The 26,879-nt window shown below is 57.1% G+C and overlaps 11 protein-coding genes across 11 annotated transcripts; 5 read left to right on the forward strand and 6 right to left on the reverse strand.

Moving 5' to 3' along the window:
• Window positions 1-429: 429 nt before the first annotated feature.
• On the forward strand, window positions 430-1,532 carry F5144DRAFT_230202 (uncharacterized protein). The gene has a single exon (XM_066783220.1). It carries the CDS (start codon window positions 621-623, stop codon window positions 1,266-1,268), a length of 648 nt encoding a protein of 215 aa, XP_066642878.1. The 5' UTR covers window positions 430-620; the 3' UTR covers window positions 1,269-1,532.
• On the reverse strand, window positions 1,533-3,369 carry F5144DRAFT_230326 (uncharacterized protein). The gene has a single exon (XM_066783223.1). The coding sequence runs from the start codon at window positions 3,231-3,233 to the stop codon at window positions 1,797-1,799; it is 1,437 nt and encodes a 478-aa protein (XP_066642879.1). The 5' UTR covers window positions 3,234-3,369; the 3' UTR covers window positions 1,533-1,796.
• Window positions 3,370-7,915: 4,546 nt separating this feature from the next.
• Window positions 7,916-11,277, forward strand: F5144DRAFT_230423 (component of IIS longevity pathway SMK-1-domain-containing protein). Its single transcript, XM_066783224.1, has 5 exons — window positions 7,916-8,245; window positions 8,358-8,472; window positions 8,532-8,610; window positions 8,673-10,069; window positions 10,122-11,277. The coding sequence occupies exons 1-5, from the start codon at window positions 8,126-8,128 to the stop codon at window positions 11,183-11,185; spliced, it is 2,775 nt and encodes a 924-aa protein (XP_066642880.1). The 5' UTR covers window positions 7,916-8,125; the 3' UTR covers window positions 11,186-11,277.
• On the forward strand, window positions 11,278-12,296 carry F5144DRAFT_230424 (uncharacterized protein). The gene has a single exon (XM_066783225.1). It carries the CDS (start codon window positions 11,370-11,372, stop codon window positions 12,048-12,050), a length of 681 nt encoding a protein of 226 aa, XP_066642881.1. The 5' UTR covers window positions 11,278-11,369; the 3' UTR covers window positions 12,051-12,296.
• F5144DRAFT_612342 (P-loop containing nucleoside triphosphate hydrolase protein) lies at window positions 12,278-14,941 on the reverse strand. The gene has a single exon (XM_066791715.1). It carries the CDS (start codon window positions 14,694-14,696, stop codon window positions 12,381-12,383), a length of 2,316 nt encoding a protein of 771 aa, XP_066642882.1. The 5' UTR covers window positions 14,697-14,941; the 3' UTR covers window positions 12,278-12,380.
• A 123-nt stretch (window positions 14,942-15,064) lies between these two features.
• On the forward strand, window positions 15,065-16,617 carry F5144DRAFT_572066 (uncharacterized protein). The gene has a single exon (XM_066788865.1). It carries the CDS (start codon window positions 15,208-15,210, stop codon window positions 16,534-16,536), a length of 1,329 nt encoding a protein of 442 aa, XP_066642883.1. The 5' UTR covers window positions 15,065-15,207; the 3' UTR covers window positions 16,537-16,617.
• Window positions 16,618-16,958: 341 nt separating this feature from the next.
• On the reverse strand, window positions 16,959-19,295 carry F5144DRAFT_602533 (uncharacterized protein; the record flags this gene model as incomplete). The annotated part of the gene is made up of 1 exon (XM_066791211.1): window positions 16,959-19,295. One exon carries the CDS (start codon window positions 19,293-19,295, stop codon window positions 16,959-16,961), a length of 2,337 nt encoding a protein of 778 aa, XP_066642884.1.
• A 2,229-nt stretch (window positions 19,296-21,524) lies between these two features.
• F5144DRAFT_230458 (profilin) lies at window positions 21,525-22,742 on the forward strand. Its single transcript, XM_066783226.1, has 5 exons — window positions 21,525-21,823; window positions 21,910-21,925; window positions 22,004-22,088; window positions 22,201-22,359; window positions 22,446-22,742. Exons 1-5 carry the CDS (start codon window positions 21,811-21,813, stop codon window positions 22,578-22,580), a joined length of 408 nt encoding a protein of 135 aa, XP_066642885.1. The 5' UTR covers window positions 21,525-21,810; the 3' UTR covers window positions 22,581-22,742.
• Window positions 22,743-23,416: 674 nt separating this feature from the next.
• On the reverse strand, window positions 23,417-24,492 carry F5144DRAFT_629712 (Got1/Sft2-like family-domain-containing protein). The gene is made up of 4 exons (XM_066792392.1): window positions 24,178-24,492; window positions 24,057-24,083; window positions 23,860-23,924; window positions 23,417-23,742 (listed from the first exon to the last, which is right to left on the reverse strand). Exons 1-4 carry the CDS (start codon window positions 24,206-24,208, stop codon window positions 23,443-23,445), a joined length of 423 nt encoding a protein of 140 aa, XP_066642886.1. The 5' UTR covers window positions 24,209-24,492; the 3' UTR covers window positions 23,417-23,442.
• A 474-nt stretch (window positions 24,493-24,966) lies between these two features.
• On the reverse strand, window positions 24,967-25,751 carry F5144DRAFT_230636 (uncharacterized protein). Its single transcript, XM_066783228.1, has 2 exons — window positions 25,337-25,751; window positions 24,967-25,275 (listed from the first exon to the last, which is right to left on the reverse strand). Exons 1-2 carry the CDS (start codon window positions 25,540-25,542, stop codon window positions 25,092-25,094), a joined length of 390 nt encoding a protein of 129 aa, XP_066642887.1. The 5' UTR covers window positions 25,543-25,751; the 3' UTR covers window positions 24,967-25,091.
• On the reverse strand, window positions 25,752-26,690 carry F5144DRAFT_230635 (YL1 nuclear protein C-terminal domain-containing protein). The gene has a single exon (XM_066783227.1). The coding sequence runs from the start codon at window positions 26,562-26,564 to the stop codon at window positions 25,962-25,964; it is 603 nt and encodes a 200-aa protein (XP_066642888.1). The 5' UTR covers window positions 26,565-26,690; the 3' UTR covers window positions 25,752-25,961.
• Window positions 26,691-26,879: the final 189 nt, after the last annotated feature.

Genomic DNA, 26,879 nt, shown 5'->3' on the forward strand with positions numbered 1-26,879 from the left:
TAAACTACCAACCCTTCTTCCACTCACGAGGCTCCATCCGCGGCCACGCAATGCGACAATGCGACTGGGCCCACGCAATGCACCCATCGTCCGGTTTGGGTAGCCCTTCGCGAGTGGCTAGCCGTTCTGAGGCAGATGCCAACGCCGTGGCAGGCGGACCGGTCCAGGCCCCAATCTTCAACGTTGGAGGGCGGGGAGCTCAACCCTCAATGTCCGGAATGGTTCCATTCGGGTCATGATGCTACTGTACCCACAGCAGGCCGCCCGCGATACATCGGCGATAATCCCGAGCGGGAGGCTGAGAGGGAGCGCACCTCCCACGATTTGCATGATCTGATGATGTTGAGAAAGTGGAGACGGAACCGCGTTCAGAAGGTTACGGTTTCGAGAACTTCTCCCAGCCACCCATCCCTTGCGTCGATCCTTCATGTCCCCGCCCATGAATCACCACCCTCTTTCCGTTTGTCAGAAATCACTCTCCACACCAAAAAGACGGGACAGGAATCCACAGGCGGCATGTCCGGGCCCGTCTCCTGTAATTTTACCACTCTCCCGTCACCAGGCTATCCTAGCCGGCGCCCGGGTCCCTAACACCGAGTTATCATTTGTCGGGGTGTATCATGCACGACGTACGAAGTACCAGAGATCAGTCACTCCAAGCGTACTGGCGTCCAACCCCCAAGTGGGCCTCTACCATCAAGCAGCGAGATGTCAGGTCCAAGGGCCCAAAAACCTGCATGCTTGGCTCCTTAGCGGACCACAGCTCCCCAAACACTGGACCTGCCTCAGCCCTGAAACAAGCCCGTCCCCCGCCTCTTTACCAGCACGCGGTCCAAGCACGGGGGAACCAGCGGCACAGGGACGGCGAGCAGCCTCCGTCCGGGACCCGGAGCACTCATTCAGATGTATGTACTTGGGAGATAGAGAACCAGGATGCCGATATCCCAAGAACAAACACCCAACTTAAGAGATGTGGAAACCCGCCCCCACCCGAACACGAGCAGACGGAAAGAGGAGACCCAATCCCGCACTATTCCTTTCTTTTCCACCAGCCCGAGGAGGAAAAAATAAATCCTTCAGCAGCGAGGGCACAACCAACAGCCAACGCACGCATCCGTCATCACTGGAGTAATTGGTCCGTCCTCGGGCACGGAACCCGGCATCAATTCCAAAAGATAAGCAGCGGTGACGACTTTGGGGGCCATGGACGGATGACTGCAGTGAAAAAAAAACGTAAAGGGTCGAATCAAACGAAGTTCCAAAGGTAGGGGCCGTCATTATGAGCAAGCAAAAAGCAATAGTTGAACTTGGTGTGTGTGTGTTTGGGCCTGAATGTCGTAATTGACTCTGGAGAAATAAACCAGGTAGATACTATGTAGATATCTTCGACTTTGCCATGATGCCTCCATCCAAAGGCGATCGAGTGAACGTGTTCAAGGATCCAACAAACTTCCACAATGCCCAGACAAATCATCCCAAGATGTGTGCCAGCCCAGTTCTATTGCATGCCATCCGCTGAGCCCCCGCTTCCCGGAGCAAAAAAAGACCATTCCCAGGGCCAACCTAAGTTTTAAATGCCATCGTCATCAGAAGCCAAAATACATCAAACGCTTTATGACCCAAAAATTACCCCAACGCCGAATGATACTAGTAATAGACAAGCACAGATGCTCCCCTGCGCGGGTGTGCTCATGATGGCTGATGTCGCTAGAAACAAATGAAATAAAATGGTAGCCAAGTATATGCATCCAAATATTGATGCCAGCTTCAAACAAAATGGCCGAGAGCCAACAGCCTCACACAGCTACCGCTGTGCTCTTGCTGCTCCGTAGTGACCAGCGGTTCTTCTTCACCAGCTTCCCGGCCGGAGCCGCGCTCTTGGAGAGCTTGCTCGGTTTTGACGAGGGGACGGTCGCGGGGACAACGATCTCCTTGGGCGCGGCGAAAGCGGCTTCGTCAAAGGTCGTCGGGAGAGCGGCCACGTTTACGACCGGGCGCCCTTTCTCTTCCCTCACTTCCTTGGGTTCCGCTGAGGGTTTCGGGCTGGGTTCCGTAGCCACGGTGGTGTTGGATTGGATTGGTTCGAGCTCGGTGAACCTAGTCATTTTGGACGTCCTTCGTCCCTTCTTCGTGGGGGAGTCGGAAATTGCGGCCGCAGTAACAGGAATTCTCGCCGGGGCCTTGACAACGACGGCCTCCTCTTCGCTGGAGGATTCGGCTCTGCCAATCTCGGCTTGTTGGGGCGCCGCCAGCCCCTCGACCTTTACCACCGTCGGAACCGTGGCTGTCTTGGTAGAGAGCGATGCACTAGATGCGACAGGAACCATTGTGACCGAGCTGGCGCTCGACGCCGCCGATGAGAGCACCTCCGGCGTTGTGATGGCAGTGCCGAACTGCATGGGCGGAAGCGCTGGGACAGGAGGGATACCCGCCGCGAGAGAGCTTGTGCGCGGCGCATGGGAGCTTCGGGAAACGGATTGGTTCGGGTCCGAGATTCTGCGTGACCGGCCGGGATGCAGCCTGTGAATAGATTCGGTGTCGCTTGTAGGCCTACTCGGTTTGGGGGTATTCGCTACAACATTGGTTGAAGGGGGGATCGGAACGCTGTGCCTGGTTGCTGGCTTCATCTCCAAGTCGTCCTGGGAGCTGGTTGAGCCGCCGGAGCTCTCAACTGGGGACGGTGCAGTATCCCTCACCCCGAGTGTGCCCGTAGGCGGAAGCGGGATTCGGCCAGCCGACATCTTGCTCGATGACCGGCTCGTCCGGGACGAATCGACGATCCTCTCGACCTCCTTCCCTTTGGGCGAAATGCTTCCCGCGTCGATTGGGCTGTAGGTCATCTCCCGTCCATGCGGGGTCCAGCCCGCAGGCATGCTGCTGTAACTGTAGCCCCGTGGTAGCTGGACGACGGGGCTCGCGTAGGCGGATGGGTATGAGACGTGCGAAAGTGAGCTGTGGACCCGCGGCATGCCCGCATGGACGGGGGTGATCATGCCACTCATGCCCACACCGCTGGCCGTCATGGCACTGCGTCGCCGGTTCTGCTCGACGATCTTGGCCCTGTCATTTTCTCTCCAACCCCCTGGCCCGCCTGACATAGCATCAATGGCGGCATGTTTCGGTACGTGCTTGTAAGGTGGCTTTTGCGCCTCCTCCTTCTCCTTCTTAGCCTGCTCTGCGCGGTGTTCCTTGGCAGCCTGCCTGCCCCGCTTGATCATCGAAAACATCGACATCGTGTGTGGCCCAGTGTTGTTTGTCGTTGCCGGGGTAGGGTGGTGCCGTTACTGGGCAGTCGCGGATTCACCCAACGGCGGGATCCGATCGAGGTTGTGGTCGACGTCAGACCTGGCGTGAGGGCACCTGACCAAACTCGATGAGAGATGGGTCGCGGGGTGCAGGGTGCGGAGGCACGAATATATTAGGTCGAGTCGGGGTGCATAGATAAGCGGGATGTAGCGAGCGATGTGAGGCTGCCTATATTAGGCCCTTGGATAGAGCCAGGGGTCAAGCTGAAGACACCTGCGGGCTGAAAGCGAGAGAACGACAGGTGACAGGGAGCAAATGACGGGCGGAAGCGGTGAAACCTGACCCGCGAGAAAGCCTTGGGACGAGATAAAAGTTAGGGAGGGATGCGGGAGAATGCCGTTGAAGTTGGTGGTTGGCAAGGTTGGAATCTCCAAGCCGACAATAAATCACCAACCAATCGAGGGCCTGGTGAGTGATGAGAGCGGTATTGACCTGGGAGGACAAGGCCACCCCACCAAAAGGTATGGTCGGGGTGTGTAACGAACACGGAGAGATGGCGGGGGTTGATGCCACTTGGGAGACAACTCTTGAAAGCAATGGAAAGCAGTGTTGCGTCCGGCGAGAATTGGGCTTTCCTTCGCGAGGGAGAAGGGCTGTGGCAGCGCCAGGCATTTTAAGAGCCGCCAAGCAGAAGGGAAGGGGCACCCACCAAGCCAATGCAGCTTTCAGCCCTCAATTCACTGGAACATGGCATCTGCGGCAAGGAGCAGGGGTAAGAAGCAGCCACGCGGGGGTTCTCCGATACCACATCCATGTTGGGAGGGTGGTGCGGCCTGGGCCATGGCACACGGCTGATTGACACCGAACGGAAAGACGGATGTGCCAGGCTGCTAGTGCGCGGGGCCACTGCACACCAAAATGGAAGCAGCGGGACGGGTTCTTTCCTGCCCTTCGATCTTGTGATTCTTGTCTCCGAACCCGAATGAATCCCCTGCAAACTCTTCTTGTTCCAGGCAAGCGCGTCCTTTAAACACCAACGATGCGATGCCAGAGCCTCTCTCGCCAATGCGACCAACCAACGCCGGCCTAATCTGGAGGAACGTACTTGGTACCGCACTGGCACCAGATAAACCCGAGTTTATTGTGGCAGCACGCGCTCCCCGCTGAAATGTGTAGTTGTGGATGTAAGTTGCGCAAAATCCGAGACATGAGGCCTGTCTCATCGAAGACGAGATCACACACCCGCATGCTCGGGCAGTCCATTCCCTGCCCTGCCTGGAGCCACGCACGCACATCTCCAACCACCAGTGGAAAAGCGGGCCCCTCGTATTGCTAGGAGGTACCTGGCACCTCCCGACATGATAACGCGCCTTACCGCCAGAATGGCTCGCAATGGACTAGGGCCCTGGGACGATCGCCGCCGGGTGCGTCGAACAGCCGTATCAGCCGCAGATGGCTGCCGATAGGTAGCTTGATATCGCAAAGCATCTACCACGCAGTGAAGGGAGGACGACCTGTGTGTTGGAAACTGAAAGTGACCAAGGTAGTGTAGAGCTACACTAGAGTCAAGATAGGTACTGGAGGGGACTGCTTGGCGGGCAAAGACCGAAATCAGCCCGGCGCGAACCCAGCACCCCCTTGGCAGGGACAGGGCCACGAACGACAAGGACCGTGCCGGCCGCCGCCATCAAGAGGGGCGATGCGGATCGAAGATCATTGGAGGCACAGCCGTTTCCCAAACGCCTCCCGAAAAGGTTGTTGAGCCTATCTAGCGTCAGTTGTCGTGGAGCTCTCGCAAATTTCCACCTCTTCTCCAAATTATACGTGTATAAAATGCAGTACCCAAACTAAAATAGCTAACAAGAAAACAACAGGTCAATTATATCAGGATCCTTTTTTATTCCTCAACGAATTGATGGCTTCGGTTTCGCAACCTCCAGTCAACTGGGAGTCTGCCGGGTTTGCTCAAACATTGATTGAAAGTGAGACAACTGGGCTGAGGACCGGTACTTTTGGCAACTCGGAACTTTCTTTGTCCTCTCTCCTCTCGCCCCTCCGATCTCCACCAACCAACCCCTTGGAATGAGAACATCTCCGGGCAAATTGATTGGGGCACTTGGGGGGCCGCTTGATGCCCAAGTCCATAACTTCGTCCAGACCCAGCCGTTATCTGAACGTGACGGTCGCTGCTGCTTGCAGCCAGTCCTCCATGGCGAATTCGATAGCGCCGGCTGGTCAGCCTTCTGAGTTCTGACATGGCTCCTATCGAGGCTGGGATGGAATGAAAACCGTGAAGGGCGCTAATCTGAATCAGGCGGCTCTGCCTTCGGCTTGAGAGGGCCAGAGAAGTCCAGGGCGCCACACCAAGCCCAACTGGGAACCCCCCGATGGGTCCTGTCTTTCTTCTCTTTCACCTCATAACATGCCGTTGGTCGCGTTAGTCGCAGATGATCGCCGCTCCTGGGGTCTCGTTGTCTCCCGAGACCTGTGAGTTGAATACTTGCAGCACTGGCGCGGATGCTCGCACCCGCGCGGGTTTAAAAAAAGAAGTTCAAAAGAAAAAGCGGCAATATTGGGAATGCCGCCCTGCCGATCATGCGGCTCTTGGCCCGATAAACCCCTGTCTCACCGGTTCGGACGAGATTGGGTGGACCCACTGATATTGATCCTCAAGATGAACCTCGTCTCTTTCGGACGAGATATCTTTATCTCGACAACCTCCCCAAGATGACACGATGGGGTCCTGACAGCCAGCCCCTTATCGATGCAACATGATTGTTGTTAGGAAATGCGGTGTGAAAGACAACTCGGTCGGGCTTCTTCTAGATGACGGAATCGGTTTAGCCACAGCTGAGCTGAACTGACAAGCGCCGGTTTAGGTATGGCGGCCTGCTGGTCTCAGCTGCATTTTGGCTTTGGGCAAACCGCCGACGATGCTGACTTGCTCTTCAAATTGGTATGAGGCTGGCTATCCCAGGCACCTTGCATTAAAAAGGCTGTGAGAGCTTCTTGAAAATTCCCGACCTTAAACGCCTCGCTAAAGTTGTCTCACGTCGCAACTACCCGAAACCTGAGACCAAAACAACCGGTTTGACATGATGGGCAAGCGACGAGTTGCTCCCGGCGTGAGAGATTGGGGTATAAATCAGTCATTTTTGAGGACTGTGATTAAGTGACGTACGCATCAACCAGGTTACACACCTGGTAGTATTGGAGAATTATTGCTGGATCCAAGCAAGGTGGACATGTGTAATATATGACCACGCATGAACCCTGGCGCCCCATTTGATACCAGCTAATTTTTGGGTCCAGCCGCGTGGTGTGGCGCCCACGTCTGCCCTTCTCGGGCATCAATATAACGGCGTTTATTTATATGCGTCCCCCCGGGCCATAAGTTGCCCCTGGCGGTCCCCGGCATCCCCAAGACAAGCGCGCACGTGGCGGGCTCGGGTCTGGCCACAAAATGGACTGCGACCTGCTCCTATTGCCTTCGTGGTTTACCCTTCTGATGATAAGCATGTGCATGTTTACGATGCGTGATGCGTTCGTGCCATGATGAAGAGAAGACCGTCTTATTGTTCACAGGTGGCCGAGTCCCGTCCATTTCCTTCTTCGACCACGAATTTTATAGATCGTATTGATGACATCTCGTAGCGCCAAGAGTAAAGAGAGTAAAGGTTCTGCGAAACTACCTATTCGACTCGCTGGTAGAATTTCTCAAGACGTAATGACAAATGGACAATGAAAGAATGAAAGAGGAGCAGATGAACGAGGTGGAATATATTCAAACAATCGCATTACACTCACGCAGCATTACAGCCGAGAGGCTGAAGATTGTTTCGGAGAAAAACAAGGGAAACAATGAAACGTCGTGTCAAGAGTGGGACCACGTTTTTTGGACTCGGCCTTGGACCCGCGCCCGGGTCTTGACTGCCGGAGAAAGCCGGGGCCGTCGTGAAGAAGTCGGTAGTCAACCAGAGACTAGTTTGTAGCCGCACATTCTTTAAAAGCGCGGACCGGGCCGTGAAGGAGCGGATGTGAATCAGGTCATGCGGCGCCGGGATCCGGCGTGTCCGGGCCGGTGAAATGGTGGAAGCAGGTTCGAGGTCTCCCCATTCTGTGCAACAAAAAAAGGCAGGAGTGGGGGTCCCGAGGGGGCCTCGAGGGTGTTCCCGACCTCGGCGGGGTGGCGTTGTGACATCAGGAGCGCTTATTTCTGGTTTAGCGCCTGAAAAAGCCGGGGCATGGCTTGCCGCTAGCCTGATTCTGGACCCGCCGCGGCCAGCGATCACGCACTCCGCCCGCTCTCTTCCATCGCAACCTTGCGTCCCTGCAGCAAAGCGTCGGGCCCAAGAATTTCATCGCACGACTCATCGTCCGAAAACAGCCATCGCGAGCCCGCGTTGCGCCGCCCATCTCCACGCGCCACACAGTCGGTTACAGATGATTTTAGCTTGACGGGGCAATTGCTGGTAGTGCTGCCGACGTCATCCGCGCTATCTGCCCTCGTGGCCCCGTCGCTCCGTCGCTTCGTCGCTTGCCGCACGCGCCTTTCTCGAACCCTGACGAACCCCCCCCCCCCCCCCTAGCCCCGACCACGTCGGATTTTTTTATCCATCCTCAACATCGCACGGCGATCGAGCAATAGTAGTCAACCCCACATCTCCGTCGCATCATCTACCTATCCGAGCGCCTTTTTGCCGAAAACGCGCTCCCATCCGGGAACGCGCGTCATCCTCCCGAGACACTGGCGGCCCTTGTTCTCCTCAGCCCGGCTGAGCCTGATCTGTCGCTTTCCCCCCATCAACTCGACGCCGCGCCCTTGCCTCACCTGGCCGACGAGGGCAGCGTCGTCCCCGAGGCGGCGCCCGAACCGTTGATGATGGCACAGTCGGTGCCTCATCAAACGCCGGACAAGAGGCGCGTCAAGGTCTATGAGCTACGTCACAATGACTGGTTCGATCGCGGGACCGGTTTTTGCTATGCTTGCTGGGCGCCGGTACGTCTCTTCCCCCCCTACGCATTCTCGCCTGTGGCATCTCGCATGCGATATGTTTTGCGCGCCGATATACCGCCAGTTTGCTGACCCATGCGACTTGCGTATCATGTAGGCGGAGGAAGGCCAGCCGAAAGAGCCTCACGTAGTGGTCGAGTCGGAAGACCAGCCCAACCGCCGGCTGCTGGAAACCAAGATAGTCAAGGATGATGGCTTTCAAAAACAACAAGGCATGCCAAGTCCTGCGCTTTCATACTCACGTGCGTCGAGTCTAACATAGACCCTACAGAAACCCTCATAGTATGGACGGACAATGGCGTTGATATGGCACTGAGCTTTCAAGAAGCCGATGGCTGCACCGCAATATGGTTGGTCATTGTCTGCTCGAACAAGGGCTCCCTGTGTCGCATTCTAATCCCCCGCTCTCTAGGAAATTTATCGACCAAGTTCAACAGACCTTCCAGCCCGGCATGTCCGGCCCGGACGACAGCTACTCAGATGACTTGACGATGGAGCTACCCCCTTCCGTTCAGCTCCCGCCGGCTGATCTAGGGTCGCTGCCCGAGTTGGATATGGCGATCCGGAACTTGTCGCAATCGCCTGCCGGTCGCGACGCTCTTGCGAAAACGATCATGGCTGAGGACTACATCAGCAAACTCATCCCGTTGGTAGAGATGGCCGAGGACCTCGAGAGCCTAACCGACCTTCATCGGTTATGCAACATCATGAAGACGGTGCTGCTCTTGAATGATACCAGCATAATCGAGCACGCAGTTTCGGATGAGTGTGTCCTGGGGGTGGTGGGCGCGTTAGAATACGACCCCGATTTCCCGAGCCATAAGGCAAACCATCGGCAGTGGCTGAACAACCAGGGCCGGTACAAGGAGGTGGTAAGGATCCAGGACGAACACGTCCGCCGTAAGATCCACATCACATACCGGCTGCAGTATCTGAAGGACGTTGTGCTGGCAAGGATACTCGACGACCCGACCTTCTCGGTCCTCAACTCGCTCATCTTCTTCAATCAGGTCGACATCGTTCAGCACCTCCATACCACACCCGGCTTTATGCATGACCTTTTCGCTATATTCCACGACCCTCACCAGCAGCCGCTCCGGAAGAAGGAGGCGGTTCTCTTTATTCAGCAATGCTGCGCCATCGCCAAAAACTTACAACCCCCTGCCCGCCAGGGTTTGTACGTGCACTTCCTTAAGGAGGGCCTTCTCCCCGCCATTAACTTTGGCATGCGCCATCGTGACGTATCGGTGAGAGTCGGCGCAACGGACATCCTGGTTTCCATGATCGACCACGACCCCTCGCTGGTTCGACAAACAATATACGAGCAAATCCAAAAACGACTACAACCACTAACAGACACTCTGATCGATCTTCTTCTCGTCGAAGTGGATCTCGGTGTCAAGTCACAAATTTCGGAAGCGCTCAAGGTCCTTCTAGATCCGTGTCCACCGCCAGTGCTGCAGCAGCAACAGCAACAGCAGCAACAGCAGCAGCAAGAGTCACGTGGAGAGTTCGCGGGCCAGCCGAGGCCCCGAGTACACCCTGGCATCGATCCACAACAAGACTTGTTCCTGACGCATTTTTACGAGCACTCAGCCGTCAGGTTGTTCAAGCCCCTCCTCGAGCTCGAGAAAAGGGCCGAGATGAAGTTCAGCCCATCAGAGGAGGGCGTGTTCAGCTACCTGAACGATATCCTCTGCTTCTACATTCAGCGCCACCATCACCGTAGCAAGTTTTTCGTGTTCACTTATAACATGGCCTCCCGGCTCGTGCAGTTGCTTGCCTGCAAAGAAAAGCACCTGCAGCTCGGTAAGTGACATCGTCTCCAGCGTCTCGCAATATCTGTTAACCCAAGGCTTAGTTGCGGTCCGCTTCTTCCGCCACCTCGTGATAATGCAAGACGAGTTCTACGTCAAGCATATGGTCGACAAGCAGGTCCTGGGCCCCATCCTCGACGTCCTGCTCCGAACCCTACCGCGAGACAACCTCCTCTCGTCCGCCTGTCTTGAACTCTTCATGCTTGTTAGTAAGGAAAACATCAAGGAGCTGATCAAACAGATGGTCGAGAACTACCGCGAGAAGGTCATGGCCCTCGCATACATCCCCACCTTCCACGAAATCCTTCACCGCTACGATCAGACCCAGGGCTTCACCATCAACATCGATCCCTATTTTGAATCCGAGGACGAGCTCGGAAGGGGGCGCCCGCCCAACGGCGCCCCTCGGGGGATGATGGAGCATCTCTCCGTCGATCAGGCGCAGGAGGACTACTGGAACACATCAGACGACGAAGAGGATTTTACCTCGCAACAACCCAGTGCGGAGGAGCTGCAGCGATCGTTGGACATGATGGCGGACAGGAGCCCGTCAAAACCGCTGGTCGAGTATACCTCGGACGAAGAGGTAGACGAGAACGACGCCGTCATGACCACCCTCCCCGCCGGAATAACAGCAACCCAAACCTCAGGCGACGAGTCCACACCGCCGCCAACAACCGGCAGCCCCACCGCTGCATCAACGAACGGCACATCCCCATCCGCATCTGCCACAGCATCTGCCGCTGCCGCTGCCGCAGCGGCAGCCCCACCGCCCGAGCGACTCTCGGAGAAACGCCGCCGCGAAGAAGACGAAGACGACGACGTCCTCGACAAGCTGACGCAACACAAACGGCGGAACAGCAGTAGCGCTGCGTCGAATGCTTCTCTGCCGGTATCCGCGACAGCCATTCTTCGGAAAAAGAGGAGTTTCTCGGGGCATGGGCACGGCGCGTCAGGGACACCAACAGCAACAGGCGGGAGTCCAAAAGGGGGCGGCGCAGGGGGAGGAGGATTGAAAAAAATTGCCATCAGCATCTCACAAGCGGCCAAGGCTGCTGTGGTGAAGGCTGACGAAGGCGGCGGTGGTGATGGGAGTGGGCGGGAGTAGATGGCTGGCTGGTCGGCCGGTTATGTTGCTAGCGCAACACGCGGCACGCCCTGCTAGCCATTCACCCATCACGCGGCCTGGCGGGCAACATACTCTCTCGCACCCTCTCGCCCCTCGTACCCCTCCCTACCTTGTCGGCCTTGCGTCTAACACCCCAAATCCTGCACGGCTTATATGACGGATAATGTCCCCATCACAATCCCATTTCCACTTCGCATTCCGGTTCTCATGGGCGGTGTCAAACTACGGGACGGCGTTGTTTACTTGGCGGGGGAGGGACGGCGTTTTTTATCCCCCCCGACCATCGGTTGTTGGTTCTTCTTTTTTTTTTCTTGGTTTGCCGGTTTCTGGCTGGCCCCGTCTGGGACGCACGGGGCCGAACGGACGGATTGGAATGGAATGGTTTGGACGGCTCGGTTGGCGGCGACGGCGGATGATGGATGGATGGATGGCGGATGGCGGGCGACGGGAGGGCGCCGGGGGTTTATCATATCCATATCCATACCTACCTACCTATCCATATCCCTGGGATTTCTGCCTACCTTTTACTCCTTCGCTCTCTTGTCGTTTTTTTTTGTTTTATCCACCCACTTTCTCTCTAGCCTTTTCCTTTTTCTTTTTCTTTTTTTTTCTCCGCACATCCGGCTGCCATCTGCCCGGTTGTCTGCCTGATTTGATGCCGGTCCTGGGCCTGGTTGGGGATGCTTGGGGGTTAGATAATGGTTTGCATGGCGGGCTGGATAGGGTTGATATCGAGGGAGGTTTCCCTCGTGGGGAGGACAGGGATGGGCTGCTGTGGGATATGGGCTGTGTGATGGAGGGTGATAGTGAGCCACGCACGAGGCCAGGAGGATCTCGAGGATAATTGAGGGGTGGTCAAGGGACAGTAGCGCGCTGCTGGTTTCGGTTGGTTAGGGAGCAACGGCATACCCCATGCATGTATAACAAACATATCGGCCCGGCCTCACCCCCTTTACTTTCCTAGCAGGTTAGCTGCTTGGGATGAGGTCTTCCTTGAATGGAAGCGGCTTTGAGCGACAAGCAAGATCTAGATTTGACGATGGACGAACGAACGAACGAATCCAACTTCAACCCAGTGAACAAACCAACAATGTGCTTTTTATTTTGAGCTTTTTCCATGTATATATATGTATGTATCTACATACAGCCCCCGCAAATCTCACCATGACCCCCCTCAAAACTTCCTAAACTGCCTCTCCCACGCCTCAAACCCCCTCAGCATATCCTCCGTAATCTGTCTCTTCTGCCCTCTAATCGCCCTCTCCAAATCCTGCATCATAATCGCCGGCTCCCCGCCCCCCACCCAGCGATCATACGCCGCGACCCCCGCCGCCGCGCAGATCCCCTTGATCTCCGCGCCCGAATAGCCCTCGGACTCGCGCGCGAGCCGGTCGACGTCGGCGTCGGCGTGCCACATGCGCCGCGCCGCCACCTGCGCGAAGATCGCCCGCCGCGCCGCCTCGTCCGGCGGGCTGACGTAGATCAGCTCGTCGAACCGGCCGGGGCGGAGGAGGGCTGGGTCGAGGGCCTGCGGCCGGTTGGTGGCGGCCAGGACGACCACGCCGTGCAGGGCCTCGAAGCCGTCCATCTCGTTGAGGAGGGTCGTGAGTACGTTGATGCCGCCGTGGCCGCCGTTGCTACTAGTACTAGAGGAGGAGGAGGAGAAGCCGGCGCGCTGGCCGGCGATGCTGTCGATCTCGTCGAAGAAGATCATGCTGGGGCTGACCTCGCGGGCGCGCTGGAAGAGGCGGCGCACGGCGCGCTCGGATTCTCCCACGTACATGTTGAGCAGCTCGGCGCCCTTGACGGCGAAGAAGTTGAGCCCGGACTCGGTTGCCATCGCTTGTGCTGCCATCGTCTTGGAGCAGCCGGGGGGGCCGTACAGCAGGAATCCCTTGGGAGGACGGTCGAAGTAGCGTGATAGTGTCTCGGGGGGCTCGACGGAGAGCCGTACGGCCCGCCGGAGGGAGAGCTTGACGGTTTCTTGGCCGCCGATGTCGTCCCAGCGGATGGGTGGCGGTTTGAGGTTGATGTCGTGCATTGCTGAAGGTCGGATCAAGCGGAGGGCTTCGTAGTAGTCGGCGGGGAGGTGGTAAACGGGTGCTGGTGGAGGGGCGGTCTCGGTTTGGTCTTCTGCGTCGTCTGAAGCAGGGGTAGGGTAGTCGGATGCATCGGGCTGGGCTGGGGATATTTGGCAGTGGCGGACCCGTGCAATCAGGTCTGCCTCATCGACTAGCCGGGAAAGGTCCTTGCCGTTGTATGCGTGGGTGCGTTCGCTCAAATCGCGCAGCAGATCCTGCTCTTGGTCAGGAGCGACGTCAAGGTCGAGGGCCGCCAGGATCTCTTTCCGACCCTCGACGTCTGGCAGAGCGAGGTAGATCTCGCTGGTGAAACGGCGGGGTTCTTTCAAATCATCGGGTATGTCGGTAGTGTAGTCGAGACATGTGGCAATGACAACCACCTTGGGGAGTTCCCCCTTAGTCGCGGCATCTGCGGCGAGAGTATCGAGTGCCTCACAAAGAGCAAGGATGACGGCGGCGCGGTTGCTGCGCTCCTTGTCGATAAGGCGCTCGAGCTGGTCGATGAGTACGATACTGGGTTGTTGCAACCTCGCCTTCTGAAACACCTCTTGGATCTCGGAGAGCTTGTCCTTGTACTGGATGCGGAAGACGGTACCCCAACCGGTGCCGGCGATGTTGTTCAACAGCATCGTCTTGCCCGTGCCGTGACCACCATGTATGACAATACCACGGTAAGATGGCTTTTTCCTGAAGGGGATGTCTGCGTCAAAGCAGCCCAAGATGTTGTTGAGCTGGCGAATCTGCGGGTCTAACCCCCGAATGCCTGTCACTTCGAGTTTCCGTGCCGACACCCGGTCTGGTTGGCTGTTTGTAGGCGCAGTAGTGGCAAGCTTGATAGCTGTTTTCCGGTCCTGGTAACGAGCGTTACCCGTACTCCTGCCATTTACGGATGCCACCAAGAAAGATCTCTCGGGCCCCCTGGCGAACAGGTTCTTCAAAAGGAGGCCAGCAAAGACATGCTCAACCTGGGATAGACGGCCGGCCAGAACAAACTCCCAGCCAGGGATATCCTCAGGGGCAAGTGGACTAGGAGGAGAACCATCCTGGCTGGGGGGTTGTTCTATGACGACCTCGTCGGCGTCGGGAAGCGGGCCTCCGAGTGAAGTGATGCGGACCTGCTCGCCTAGCTTGTAACCGCAGGCATCCCGGAAGGCATCGTACATTTGCGTAACCGTCTTGTCCAGCTTTTCGGGTGCTTTCCAAAGGGTGGCCTCTCGGCGAACTGGGGGTTCATCTGGTGAGGCCGAAACCTTCTCTAAGCAAACGACCCTGCCGCCATCTCTCGTGCCCGTCAACTCAATGAGGGCTTCCTCATTGACATAAACCCGAGACGGCTGCTTTTTTTGCAGCCTCTTGTCGGTGTCAGTGTTGACGTGCAGTTTGCGAATGCGGAACTCGAGTGACTTCATGGCGTTTCCGCTTTGGGGAGGCGTGATCTTTTCTTGGTGGTTTCCACTGACGGCATCGGCTTATCCAGGCCAATGAACAGGGGATGTGGTTGGGGCCAAGGTCAAGAATATCGTTGGTCAAATTCGGATTTCGTTTTTAGTGTCTCATAACTAGGATCGGGAGGTCAATGAACCTAATACAGGGCCGTACTGTATTTCAGGCCAACAGGTTCAAGGTTCCAGGTTTCTTCCACCGAGATTTTTCGAGGAACGAATAGCCCTAAAGTTTTAGAATTATGGCGTTTGATATTCCAGAATCTGCGCTGGAACAGGCCAAGATTTGATCCGAGTGGGGCCTAGCCTCCCAGCAGTTCAGCGCTGATTGCCAGGCTCGAGCCAGTGAGGGACCAGCCCCACAGGTCCAAACCAGTCACTCCATCCTGGAACTGGTGAGTTTATGTACTCCCATCTACCTGGTTAACGACCCATTATTTTCTGTGTAAGAGAATGAGATTTCACACCAGCCGGACTGATGTTTACGAGGCAAATCCAGCTGCGGCAGTCCATAACGAGGCAATGTTGCTGCCACAGGGACTCGATTGCCTGGATTTCGACTAGGAGCAACAAGAAAAAATCAAAATCGAGATCGTCGTCGAGGTCGTCATCGAAATCGTCATCGTCGTCGTCGTCGACTTCATCATCAGACGGCCCCCAACCATCCCTCTACTACAAGTTATTCGGCCCCAGGCCCTTGAATCCAAAGTTAAGGCCACCACCACCACTGCCCCGTCCTCCCAGACCAGATTATAAAAAGCCATCCCGTCCAATACAGCCCAAAGAGGACACCCAAGTCCAAGCGGAGGACGACCGGAGAATAGACGTCTCCCACGTCGCTGATGAGCTCAGGGCCTGGCTCAAGGATGCCGGGGCGTCTGCAGCAGCGCAGGTTGCCCGCGAGGAGCCCGAGCCCGAGCCCAAGCCCGAACCGCCCAGCGGGAAGCCCGTCCTCGTTCTGAGTTCCATGTCTCGCTCACTCGTGGCCTCCGACTTTTACCGCTGGGCACCCCAGGGTCGCCATGTTGCCGGCTGGGCGGGCGGCATTTCCAAAGTCGTGCAGTCCATCTCCCCTGTCACCAGAGAGCCGCGCGGCCAGTACTTCCTCTTTTTCGACACGTGGGACGCCGCCTACCGCTGCAGGGACCAGTTCACAAAAGCATACCAGCTCACGAACAAGAACGAATCCCCCGACCAGCCCAAGGCACCACCCGCGCTGAAGGCCCAGACCAAACTAACAAAGGCGTCAGCCGGCGACAACCTTCCCTTTTCTACCACGCCCATGGAGCTCCGCGCCGAGCCCCGTATCATCCCCACGACAGCCCTCCTGAGCCTCATCAACAGCGAACCGGTCGCCCCACACCACGGGCTCCCTACCCACGGCAGTGCGGTGCCGTACCGGCTGGCCATGCACCTGGCGCACGCCGGCAACGCGCCCAAGCACGACCTCAGCTGGAGCGTGCTGGTGCGCCTGACGGGCGGCAAGATCACGGTGGACGGCATGATCCAGGCCATCGCCACCGACGGCGCCGCGCGCAACCTGCCGTGGCGCCTGATCGAGCCCCGGCCCGATGTCGAGTCGTGGCCGCGCCCCGTGCAGAGCCTGCGCTCGGGAAGCGGCCGCATCGGGCCCCAGGAATTCTCCCGCATGCGCACCGGCCCGGTGGAGTACGGCTACACGCGGTTTGTTGTGACCTTTGTCGATGCCGCTGAGGGACGCCGCTTCGCCCGCGCGTGGCACCGCCGCGAGATGGTGGATGAGTGGACTCAAGGGGTTATAGCCGTTAATACCACCCCATTGTGGTAGGTGGCTTTGGGGTTAGATATCATGTAGAATAATGTGTACGGATACCACTGGATACAAAAGGCGCCGGTTGCTAGATAGGGAAAGCCGTTGTATTTTGGCCCACTCTGTATAGATATTTTTATGGGATTGCCAGCCCATCCATTACCACAAACTAAAGCCGAACCGTATCCCTATGTAGGTATCTCGAACAGAACAAAGAGGTATCACACGACAACCGTCAAGGCCATCTTCTAGAGCAAACCACGCCCAAGAAACGCCCGCTCGAACACGCCAGGGAGTAACCGTAACCAAAAGAACAGAAAAGATATCGCCATCCCAGATGGCCAGAAGCCCCCACCCCCAAGCTGCAAATAGGGCAGGACAGGGCAAGACAGAACAAGGCAGGGTAATTATAAACAACCCCCTGCCACCGCAGCCCCCCTTCACTGCACCACATCCAACACGACCCTCTCACTCCTCCTGGCCCCCGCCTTCCCCCCACCCCCCACCACAACATTCGTCACCGCCACCTTCCCCTTCACCACCCCCACCGTCAACTCCTCCTCCCCATCCTCCTCCACCACCATCCCCCGCCCATTAACACTACCAACCCCAACCGCCCCCGTCGTAGCACTCCTCCCCCTCCCCCCAATCCCATTCCCCCCCACCCCCATCGATGCTCCTGAGGATGACGCCCCAAAAGGCCTTAACAGCCGCCGCTGCTGCCGCGAAATGCTAATCTGCCGCGCGATGGAGATCTCCACGGCGGCTTTCAGGGCGGCGTCGGCTTCGTCGACGGAGACGCGGCCTGGGATGGAGGCGGTTGTGTCGAGGGAGGGGCGGGAGGTGCTGGTGGAGGTGGTGGTGGTGGAGGAGGCGGAGGGGGTGCGGCGGGAGTGTGGGGGGTGTTGGGTTTTGAGGGGGGTGGTGGTTAATGAGGATGAGGAGGGCGGGGCGGCGGAGGAGGTGGTGGAGGAGGGGGGGGTGATGATTTCCCATTGGGGTTCGTGGAGGGTTGGTTTGAGGGCTGGGTGGCGGTGGTGGGGTGTTGTTGTGGTTGTTTTTGTGGCGTGTTCCGGGTCGTCTTGGGATGATGATGAGGAGGACGAGGTGGCGCTTTGTGGAGAGTCGAGGATGAGGCTAGATTCGTTGGGGTGGAAGTGGAAGGTGGTTGTGGAGAGGGCGGCGGTTTCCGGGTGGAGGCGTGCTTGGTGCGCCTGTCGCGCTTGTTGCTCGCGCAGCTTCTCGACCTGCGCGGCACGGTTGCGCTCATCCATGGCCCGCGGCGAGACGATGGTGACCGTCTTCCTTTCCTTCCTCGATTGCTCCGGCGAGCCCTGCGGGGGTGGCTCGAAGCTGGCCCTGGACGGTGACGGGAGGTACGCGGGCGAGGTGTTGGAGCGCGTGAGGCCGCGAGGGGGCGCCAGCGATGTTTGGGAGGCCATTCCTATTCCCGTGGCGGCGATGCTCCCCGACTGCCGGTTAGGTGTCTGCGGGAAGAGGGAGAAAGCGGGGGACTTCATGGGCTGCGGCGAGGTGGCTCTGCGTGGCTTCGTCTTGTCCTGTCCTTCGAGATGTTCTATCCTGTCGCTGATGGTCTTAAGCTTCTCTAGTGTTGCTTGGCGCCGTTCCAACAGCGACGACTTAGTCCCATTCGGGTTCAACACGCCACTAAACATGACACTATACCGCTCCAGCCTGATGTCCGGGATGTCGATGTTGAGCAACCCGGCGCCGCCCGTGGATGTGGAGGGAATAGGTGCCGAGACGACCGGCATGTCTGGTTGTGGAGCCACGGCGTCCGCCTGTGACATTGTCATGGACCTGATGACGATGGGTTTGTGCTTCGGCGTCTTCCTTCCGGCAACAGTGTTGCTTCTAGCTGGGGTAGACGACTCATTGGACACGGTTGGCGTGACGGACGAGGTGCTACGATTGGCTTCGGCGTTTCCAAAGGCCTTGGGCGGTTCGGCGTGCTTCCTGCTTCCAAACAAACCAAATAGCCGTCTCTTCTGCGTCTTTGACCGCTGAACTGTGGGTTCCGGTGTCTGCACTGGCGGGGGAGAAGGGTTGGCCCGGACTGATGTCTGTGATTGGGGCAACCACCCGGCCTGTGGACTCCCAGAGTACGGCGTTGAGTCCTGGGTCGGGCTCCCCAGCGCCATTCCAATCTGGACTTCGCCGGAAGCCGAAGACTGGGGTGTAGGCAGCATGGCGGGAGGCGACATGGCGGACGGCGGAGATGCCATCCGTGTCCTGTGGGGGCTGGGCTCCGGCGTGAGTAACCAGAGAGCTGTTGGTACGGGATATTGACCCTTTCCGGCCCTTGTCAAGGCGATGTCGTCCTTGGACAACCTATTGTCCAGCCTAGATTTCGTGGCGCCCGATTTGCTGGAGCCAGGTCCTGAAGATGTGCTGGGTCTCGCTGGCATGCTGAGCGGCACTGCGTTGTGGTTGAGTGCGCCGGCGATGTTTCTCGATGGCGGGGGAGGGAGAGGGCGGTCGAGATAAGGGTTCCTCCCTCCGGGAAACGTGACGGGGGGGATGTCGGCATTTTGAAGTGGGTGTCGGCTCCGTCTGCTGGCATCCTGTGGATGCAGGGTAAGATCTGATACACGACCATGTCCTTGGCCTAGGGTAGTGATGGCTGCTGGACCGTGCCCCCCCTCCTTCTTCTGGTCATTTGCGGGCTCCTCATCCGCAACCACATCCACCGCAGTCGCCGAACCTGTCCCTGTTTCTGCCCACAGCCGGTTGTGGCGCCTTACCGCTTTCATCATGGTGCCCGTTGAATCTCGGTAGACTGCACCAAGACTGCACCCACCCAGGAAACTGCCAGGGGATGCTCCCCGTCGTCCCACTGACTCCCACAGCAGGTTGCAAGGAACGGGGCCTGGCCCTTCGGATGGTTTCGAAGTATCGCTGTCTAATCACGGAAGAATCCCGTTGACGAATCGAGAACGCGAACCACCCTTTGGAAATGGTGGAGGCGGTAAAACGCAAGAGAACAAATGACAAAAACGGGAGCCTCGTGGCAGGCTCATGGCGAAACAGAACGAAAGGGCTCAGGAAGGGTCCTGAGTGGAAGACGGTGGGAGATTACCACTTACATACTTACATACCTTCCGCTCGCGGATTCATCTCACTCGAGACGAAGTTGAGCTGAGCCTGAAGTCTTTTCCGACTTCTTGGAGACCACATGTTTGTGCTTTCCCGAGCCCGGAGAGCAATGTTGGTCTGAGAAGCACGGCGGGTATTCTGAGCGAGGTTGATCGCCAACAGGGGGGGTTTGCTCATGGACGGGCCGCCGAGGCGCAACACACATGTCCTCCTGGCCCTGGCAGAGAGCCATGTTCCGTCCCTGGTCTTTCGAACGATCGAGGGGTGCAACAGCTAGCCCCTGTGCGGGGGATCCCTGGACAAGCCCTGGGGTAGACTGGGCACTGGGGTGACCGGGGTGGTGCTCTTTCCAGAAGCCTCTGAGCCTATCTCATCAGCTGAGAAGCCTCCTTTTTTGCGGTTACACTGCTGACCCGATAGAGGACGGAGACATGCATGCACCGCCGGTCGGGAAGCAGCGTGGTCCTTGAAATAGGCTCAATAGTTGAACCTTTTATGATCATTTCCGAAAACTGGCTTTTGACGGCACAAGGTGTATTCGTACTTCGTACTTCCTACCGTGCATTTGTCTCGCCATGGCCCCCCCAGTCGTCCCTGTACGAAACGCAACACCCGCCTCACCTTGATCGCAACGCTAACGTTAAAAGCTAGGCTTGCGCGTGTTCGAGCTCTTTAATGAAGCACCCCCTTCAAGGGGCGGCCCCGCTAGAAAGGCGGGGCGTTTCTGATGTCTGAACGCCAAGCACTGGAAGGTTCCGAAGCCCTACCAAGATCTCTCACAAATCATACTGCGGTAGTGCGGTCCCGCGGTTCCTTGCTGTAGCTCTGCGACGCTGTTGAAATTAGAGGACCCCAGGATCAGAGCAGACAGCTTGGAAGTGGCAAGACGGGCTAAATCGAATCCGCAACAGCAACTGTTTCTCGAACAATCAAAGTGCGAGTAACTACCAGAGGCGCCCAGCGGTTGGGTTTCGGAATGATTTGTCAATGAATTTTTCGCAAACATCGAGTCAGTCAGTCGGGACTGCGGATTAGTTAGGTATTTCCTTGCCGCCAACAGGTCGCGTGTCGCGTTCGTTCCGATTGTCTGATGTTGTCGGGAACGGAAGCGAATGCCAAGCGCCGTCCGATCTTCGATTCACCGGTACCGAAGAAAGACAGGGGTCGAACTGCGAAAGCCGCGTCTCAGAAATACAAATCTCCACAGACAGCGAGTTGGATGTCACCGCCTGTTGGCTTTGGCTTGTGGCAGCTTTTACCGTGTACGAAGATGAAATGGCCAAGGGACGCCAAGTATCATGAAGGCGGGAAGATCGGGTTCGTGTATGTGCAAGATCGCATGGCACGAATACCCGCTTGGACGGGTAAATCCTGGGGGTTCTTGACCTTCTAGAACTTGTTTGAGCAAGCGAATCGAACTGGTGGAATGGGAGCAACCTGATTTGCGTGATCTGCCTGTGATTGTCTCGAGGTCGTGCCAGCAGCCTGAAGCTGCGACCGCGTGTTTCTTCGATCCGTGCATCATCGAGGCTGCGTGTCGGCGACACCGAAGATATGGGAGACAGTAGTGTACCAAGTAACTACGAAATAGGGACCCCTCGAATGTCGGTTAAAATGTTAGCTTGATGCATCTGGGCGCGGCGCACTGAGAGTGAAAGTAAGTAAACAGAGAAGGCCGTTGTCGGGGGCACCAAACGGTCCGGCACCGGGATTGCGGCGTGTTGTTGAGCTTTCGGTCCCAGCATGTTTTTTTCTTCGTAATCGGGCTTCGTTAACGTTCAGCGTGATGCCAAATGTTGACTGGTACATTGCCACCGCTAAACCCCCGCCGCCGCGGCTGCTCCCGCTGTTGGGAAAATGCGGGACCTGAGGCTCCAACAAAACAAACGGTGAAGAGAAATGGCGGGCTTTTTGCAAGTTGGCGGTCTGGCTGTGGAACGGTTAGCTTACATAATGCAAACTAAATTTAACCCCTCCTCGCGGTGATGGAATCTGCCCAAGCTGGCGGGGTACCGAGGAGTTGAAAGACCAAACCTGAACCCGTCCACCGATAAGTTCCGCAACACCGCTAAATCGCCCACCAACAAACTACTGCTCATACCCGCGCACCTTCGCTCTCCCGCGACTCCCTTCGATTCATCAGTCCGTTTGCATCACAAACACCCCGCGCCCATCATGTCCTGGCAAGGTACGAAGCTGTCGCCATCACAAACAAACCCCACTTCTGCTTGGGATCTTGGATCGGGAAGGCTGACACAGAACTTACTGTTACAGCCTACGTTGACACGAGGTACGCATCGAACCACCACCGCCGCTGAAACTGCATTCTCGACGATACCGTGTCCCGTATAACTAACGCAACACCAAGCCTGGTTGCCACCGGCCACGTCCAGAAGGCCTGCATCGCCAGCATCGCCGGCGACAGCATCTGGGCAACATCGTCTGATTTCGCGGTAAGAAGCGACGCCCATCCCGCCGCCGACCAGCCACATCTCCACTCAACATCAATATCCCGTCTCGGCACCCGGAAGACAATCGAGCATAGCCTAACGTCTTCTACTGTAGATCAGCGCCGATGAACTCAAGACTATCGCCAAACTTATCAAGGAGTACGGCACGGACTCGACCCCGACGATAGACCATGCTCAAGCTGAAGGCATCTATGTCGCCGGTGTGCGTTACGTCGTCGCGGGAGGCGTAGAACGGGGCATCTACGCCCGCAAGGTATAATCCCCTGGCCATCGACTCCTGATGACCCCGTCATGTTCTCCAATGTGCAATTTCGCTAATACGCCGCGTCTGAACTGCAGGAGAAGTCGGGCATCTACATCACAAAGTCGAAACAGGCCATCCTCATTGTCTGGCACGGCGATAACGGCGTTGCCGGCAACGCGTCGTCGGTGACCGTGAAGCTCGCTGACTACCTAATCACCTCAGGTTACTAAGCTGTTGGTCGGCCTGTTTTTAGGCGAGTGGTGGTCGAGGGGCGGTCGAGTGGGAGTTTTCTAGGATGGATGGATATATAAGAATTCATACAAGGCCAGCCTTCTTTCATCCATGACTCGGAGGAGCAACTGTGAGGACATAACATATCCGCCCAGCGGTGTAGAAGGAAACAGACGGTGTGTCGTCATGGCCAACAGGAAGGCCAGGGAGCTTGATTTGTTGATGCTGCGGGGATGCTTTTATAGAACCAAATTCGTTCGTTGAGGCCCAGAGGCTCGGTTTCTTTTGCTTCCCCGACGTTTCCACCAGCCCATCCTTGAAATATGCCCCGGTTTTCGGCATCTGACTTGCCTCATCCCATGAGTGACTGTTTGTATTTTCTATTAGGTAGTATCCACAATCTCGTCCGCCCATACAACCACACCCTGAATGGCAACCCCCCGCCCCATATTATAACATTGGTATCAGCATCGCCCAACGCCGCCTTGATGCCCCTTGCCACGAAAAACCGGCCAGTGACTCGTCTAAAATCGTCCCAAATCCTTCCTTTTCCCGTATCCTCTGCGCCGGGTGGTGTGCGAAACGAACAAGTGATTAAAGCGCCTCGTCCAGGAAACTCCAAAACCCGATATCGTGCAGTCTTTCGAGTCGTCGATGCAGCCGTGAACATCCCCACCGCCGCGGCCGCGGCAATCCAGCCAAAACACCAAACCCGCCCCCTTCCCCAACAAAACACACCTAAACACACAGCCACACCCAAACATCCATATTAAACACACCCACACCCACACCCCCCTCACCCCCTCACTCCCTCAGCCCCTCGCCCCCTCACTCCCTCAGCCCCTCACCCCCAAGTGCCCCTTAAACAGGCAACTCCGCATTCCTCCGCTCCCCCAACCCCACCCGATCGACCACCATACCAATATACGGCCCGACCACGGGCACGTTGCGCGCGAAGGTGGCGATGGTGCCCAGGAAGTCGCCAAACAGCACCAGGATGCCGTACAGCTCGACCAGGAACCCGATCAAAGGCCACCGCAGCAGGATCAGCGCCAGCCCGCCGAAGAAGGCCGCCGTGCCCTTGAGCTTCTGCTTGCGCGCGAAGAAGAGCGCGGTCTTTTGTGGGCCGATGATGATGGTGAGGCCGATGAGGAAGAGGATCTGTGTTGGGGGGAGGGGGGTTAGTTAGGTGTGGTTTGGAAAGGGGAAGGGGGTGGGGGAGGGGGGAGTGTGAGGGTAGGCGTTGGTGGTGGGGGTGTTAAAGGGGGGAGGACTGACGTTGCCCATCGCGAGCATAGCGCGGTCGAAGAAGAGGAGCACGCCGGCTATGAGGAAGAAGCCGCCTGTGGGAAGAGGACGTTAGTCGTTTGTTCTCGGATCGTGGGAAGGGGGTGCCGTGTCGGAGCGAGGCTCCGCGGCGTCGGTTGGGGGAGGGGCGGCGGCGGCGGCGGCGAGGGATTGAGTGGTGGACGTACCGCCAGAGCAGAAAGCGACTCCGATTTCTGGAGGACAACAACGTTAGCTTTCTTCTTTGGCATTCTTGCGCTTTGCGATCCAGGCGTAGACCCAGGCAGGCAGGGGGAGGGTGAAGTGTACTTTGCGAGTCTGACATCCACATGGTCGGCATCTTGTCGGAATGTGAGGGGGGAAGCAGAAAGTGGAATGCTATGTCGATGTACCCGGTACAAGCGCTGAAGGTCGAGATTGTAAGCAGGAGAGGAACACGTTTGTTCTCGTTTTTCGAGTCTTGTTGCGCCGCGCAATTCGAGACACGGAAAAGGGCTAACAACCTCGAACCGCCAAGGCGACAGATTGCCGTTGCCAGGGACCCTAGTCCGGCAGGCAAGTCAAAGCGTGGCGTCTCTGATTGGACAAAAGCTGCAGCTCTGGGTCCCTTATCTGGGCTCTTCGATGTTTTCAGAGTGGAATTTCAACCTTGCAACTAAAATTTGTTTGGTTGTTGAGATGGGACAAACGTTCAAACTGCGGCAGGCGCTTCTCTCCGATCAGTGCGAGAGAAATGCATGCTATTAGTTCAATGAGCCTAGGCTTCATAACAAGCTAAACCAGCACACATTGCCCTTGATCCGAGGTGTCAATGGTTGGTTCAAAGCTCAGCAAGGTAGGTAGGGTTCTGTCTTCAACCATTCACTCTCAACTTGCCGCGGCGGCTCCAGCACTTGCTGGGGCAACTGAGTTTGGTTCCTCTCCGTCCTCTCTCGGTGGTCTGTCGAAACATCAAAGGCATATAACAACCTGATCACGATTAAGCCGGAGCGTCGACTGTCATCTTGCTGCCGAAAGGCAGCGAGTGCGTAGTTGGGGTTTGACTTTGTTGGTCGTACATATATAAAATATACATCCCGTGCAACGACCGCCCTCACTGCCGTGATGTCCTGATGAGCTTCTTCACCTCACCCCATCCGTCAGCGCCAGGCTTCATCCAACCCCCGTAGCCAGGATATGGTGCTTTCCCATCCCAATTCCTGTATCAAGCAGCCCTCTTCTCATCAGCCCGTCGCGTGTCGGAGGTATTCCCAAATGGGCAAAGGCGGCCAGCCGAAAATACTCGAGCCTGTGACGACCAGTGCGGCGAGGACCGACATAAGACTCGCATACCAATACACCGATGCCTTTTCCTTCCCGAGCAACACCTCGTTTATTTTCCTGAGAACCCGGATCATTATCGGCTTCCTGCAGCCGAGGCGTGGTTAGTACTCATAGCCACAGAATTATCAAGGCGAGGAGGGCTGACGGTGAGTATTTTTCGTGCATGGTGGGCACAGGCGGGATCGGGTTGTTGGTCGGCAGCAGTGGGACATCAGTCCGAGCGCTTGGGGTGGGAGTTACAATCCCAGACGGGATGAATGAGGTATGTCGCGCAAAATCCTGAGTTGAGGGGGGCGTTGCAGGTTCTAGGACGGGCTGCCTAGATGGGGACCCGAAGGGCGAGGCGTCCATTGTTAATCCCTAGACTTGACGGTCGGATGTCGGGGGTCTGTTTCGTGTCTGATCCACGGTGCAGCAGGGAAACGGTATCGTTAATAATTACTCCAAATGAGCATGATGAACTAGTCGATGAAGCTTGCGGTTTTCCCTCGATCGATAAATACTGCTAGACGAGAGCTTGATCGTGGAATAGCCTGGTTGGCAGCTGAATGCGCGGTGCTGCCAAAAGTAGGGCAGCTTAGCCACGGAGGCAGTCGCGAGCCTAGGGAGCAAGGCGAGTGCGACTTAGACTTGGGGTTTTCCGCGCAGGGCAATAACGAGGAGCGTAACCCAGAATACACTTGGCCGAACATGATAAGACATATATCGTGTAGTTGAGGACCCGGCAGCAGCCACGCTCTGAATCTGGGCGTCGCACTCTCTCCTCGGGCTTATTTCAGAACCGTATGCGCGCCTCTCGCCTCCAAAAATTGCTCCCCAACACCCTGCGGTAGAGTCCTGATCATGGCAAACACCTCCCGATTGTGGTACCTGATCCGAGTTTTGGGATCCATGTAGGGCGCCGGCAGGCCCGTCACGTCGCAGTAGTGCTTCAGCGGCGCAAGACTGGGCGCGCTCTCGATGTTGGTGTAGGTAGCCGTGGGCGCTGAGGACACTCCATTTGGCGGCCGCGTAGGCGCGGATAGCGTCTTCTCAAGGACAAGTTTAGACAAACTGCGCGACGCCTGGGCCAGGTTCGGCTGGAGGCTGGTCGAGCCGCTCGAGGAGGGAGCGGCTGGGGTTGACGCGCCGCTGGTGGAGAGACCGTCGTTATCCTGCAATGGGGTCACCGCACCGCTGTTATCTTGGGGCGTCGCAATTACAGAGGCTTCCTTGCGCGAGGCATCGCCTAGAATGGCCTTGATGTTCTTGTTACGGCGTTGGTTGGGGCGCCAGTGGGGGTTGCGGAAGGACTTGTGGATTGAGTGGATGTCGAGTTGCTCGATGAGTTCCTGGTGCGCAGCCTGCGCGGCTAGGGCTTCTGGGTTGGACATTGTGAGCGATTGGGGGGATGGCGCGTGTTTCGGTACAGCTTGTCGGTTGTGGAGGATCTGGGTAAAGAATGGAAGCTGATGGTGCTGGGGATGAACAGACGGGATTCAATGTCTCGGTTCCTGGCTTGCCAATCTTCACCGCTCTCGTAATTCGCACTGTCCCCTGACGTTCCCAAGCATTGTGGGGGTGGGGTCTCTTTGGCTGCTGGGTTCCAGGCCCTTTGCATCAACAACAACAAAGAAACACGAAAAAGAGATAACAAAGCTTGATAGTCCCTACAATGGTAAACAGCCTCCTCCAATTTGGTTCTAGTA

This window comes from Chaetomium tenue (genome assembly GCF_020726465.1).
Source record: "Chaetomium tenue strain MPI-SDFR-AT-0079 chromosome Unknown F5144scaffold_4, whole genome shotgun sequence".
NCBI classification, from domain to species: domain Eukaryota; kingdom Fungi; phylum Ascomycota; class Sordariomycetes; order Sordariales; family Chaetomiaceae; genus Chaetomium; species Chaetomium tenue.

Bases quoted from the DNA above. Each gene is read 5' to 3' on its own strand.
- F5144DRAFT_230423 (XM_066783224.1), top strand. From the start codon at position 8,126: ATGATGGCACAGTCGGTGCCTCATCAAACGCCGGACAAGAGGCGCGTC. The intron at 8,246-8,357 runs GTACGTCTCTTC...CGTATCATGTAG, and splicing joins GCTATGCTTGCTGGGCGCCG to GCGGAGGAAGGCCAGCCGAA. The intron at 8,473-8,531 runs GCATGCCAAGTC...TAGACCCTACAG, and splicing joins TGGCTTTCAAAAACAACAAG to AAACCCTCATAGTATGGACG.
- F5144DRAFT_230202 (XM_066783220.1), top strand. From the start codon at position 621: ATGCACGACGTACGAAGTACCAGAGATCAGTCACTCCAAGCGTACTGG.
- F5144DRAFT_572066 (XM_066788865.1), top strand. From the start codon at position 15,208: ATGTTTACGAGGCAAATCCAGCTGCGGCAGTCCATAACGAGGCAATGT.
- F5144DRAFT_629712 (XM_066792392.1), bottom strand. From the start codon at position 24,208: ATGCCGACCATGTGGATGTCAGACTCGCAAA. The intron at 23,925-24,056 runs GTACGTCCACCA...CTCTTCCCACAG, and splicing joins AGTCGCTTTCTGCTCTGGCG to GCGGCTTCTTCCTCATAGCC. The intron at 23,743-23,859 runs GTCAGTCCTCCC...CCCCCAACACAG, and splicing joins CTATGCTCGCGATGGGCAAC to ATCCTCTTCCTCATCGGCCT.
- F5144DRAFT_230326 (XM_066783223.1), bottom strand. From the start codon at position 3,233: ATGTCGATGTTTTCGATGATCAAGCGGGGCAGGCAGGCTGCCAAGGAA.
- F5144DRAFT_230458 (XM_066783226.1), top strand. The intron at 22,089-22,200 runs GTAAGAAGCGAC...CTTCTACTGTAG, and splicing joins CAACATCGTCTGATTTCGCG to ATCAGCGCCGATGAACTCAA. The intron at 22,360-22,445 runs GTATAATCCCCT...TCTGAACTGCAG, and splicing joins GGGGCATCTACGCCCGCAAG to GAGAAGTCGGGCATCTACAT.
- F5144DRAFT_612342 (XM_066791715.1), bottom strand. From the start codon at position 14,696: ATGAAGTCACTCGAGTTCCGCATTCGCAAACTGCACGTCAACACTGAC.
- F5144DRAFT_230424 (XM_066783225.1), top strand. From the start codon at position 11,370: ATGTCCCCATCACAATCCCATTTCCACTTCGCATTCCGGTTCTCATGG.
- F5144DRAFT_230635 (XM_066783227.1), bottom strand. From the start codon at position 26,564: ATGTCCAACCCAGAAGCCCTAGCCGCGCAGGCTGCGCACCAGGAACTC.
- F5144DRAFT_230636 (XM_066783228.1), bottom strand. From the start codon at position 25,542: ATGGACGCCTCGCCCTTCGGGTCCCCATCTAGGCAGCCCGTCCTAGAA. The intron at 25,276-25,336 runs GTCAGCCCTCCT...CCTCGGCTGCAG, and splicing joins ATGCACGAAAAATACTCACC to GAAGCCGATAATGATCCGGG.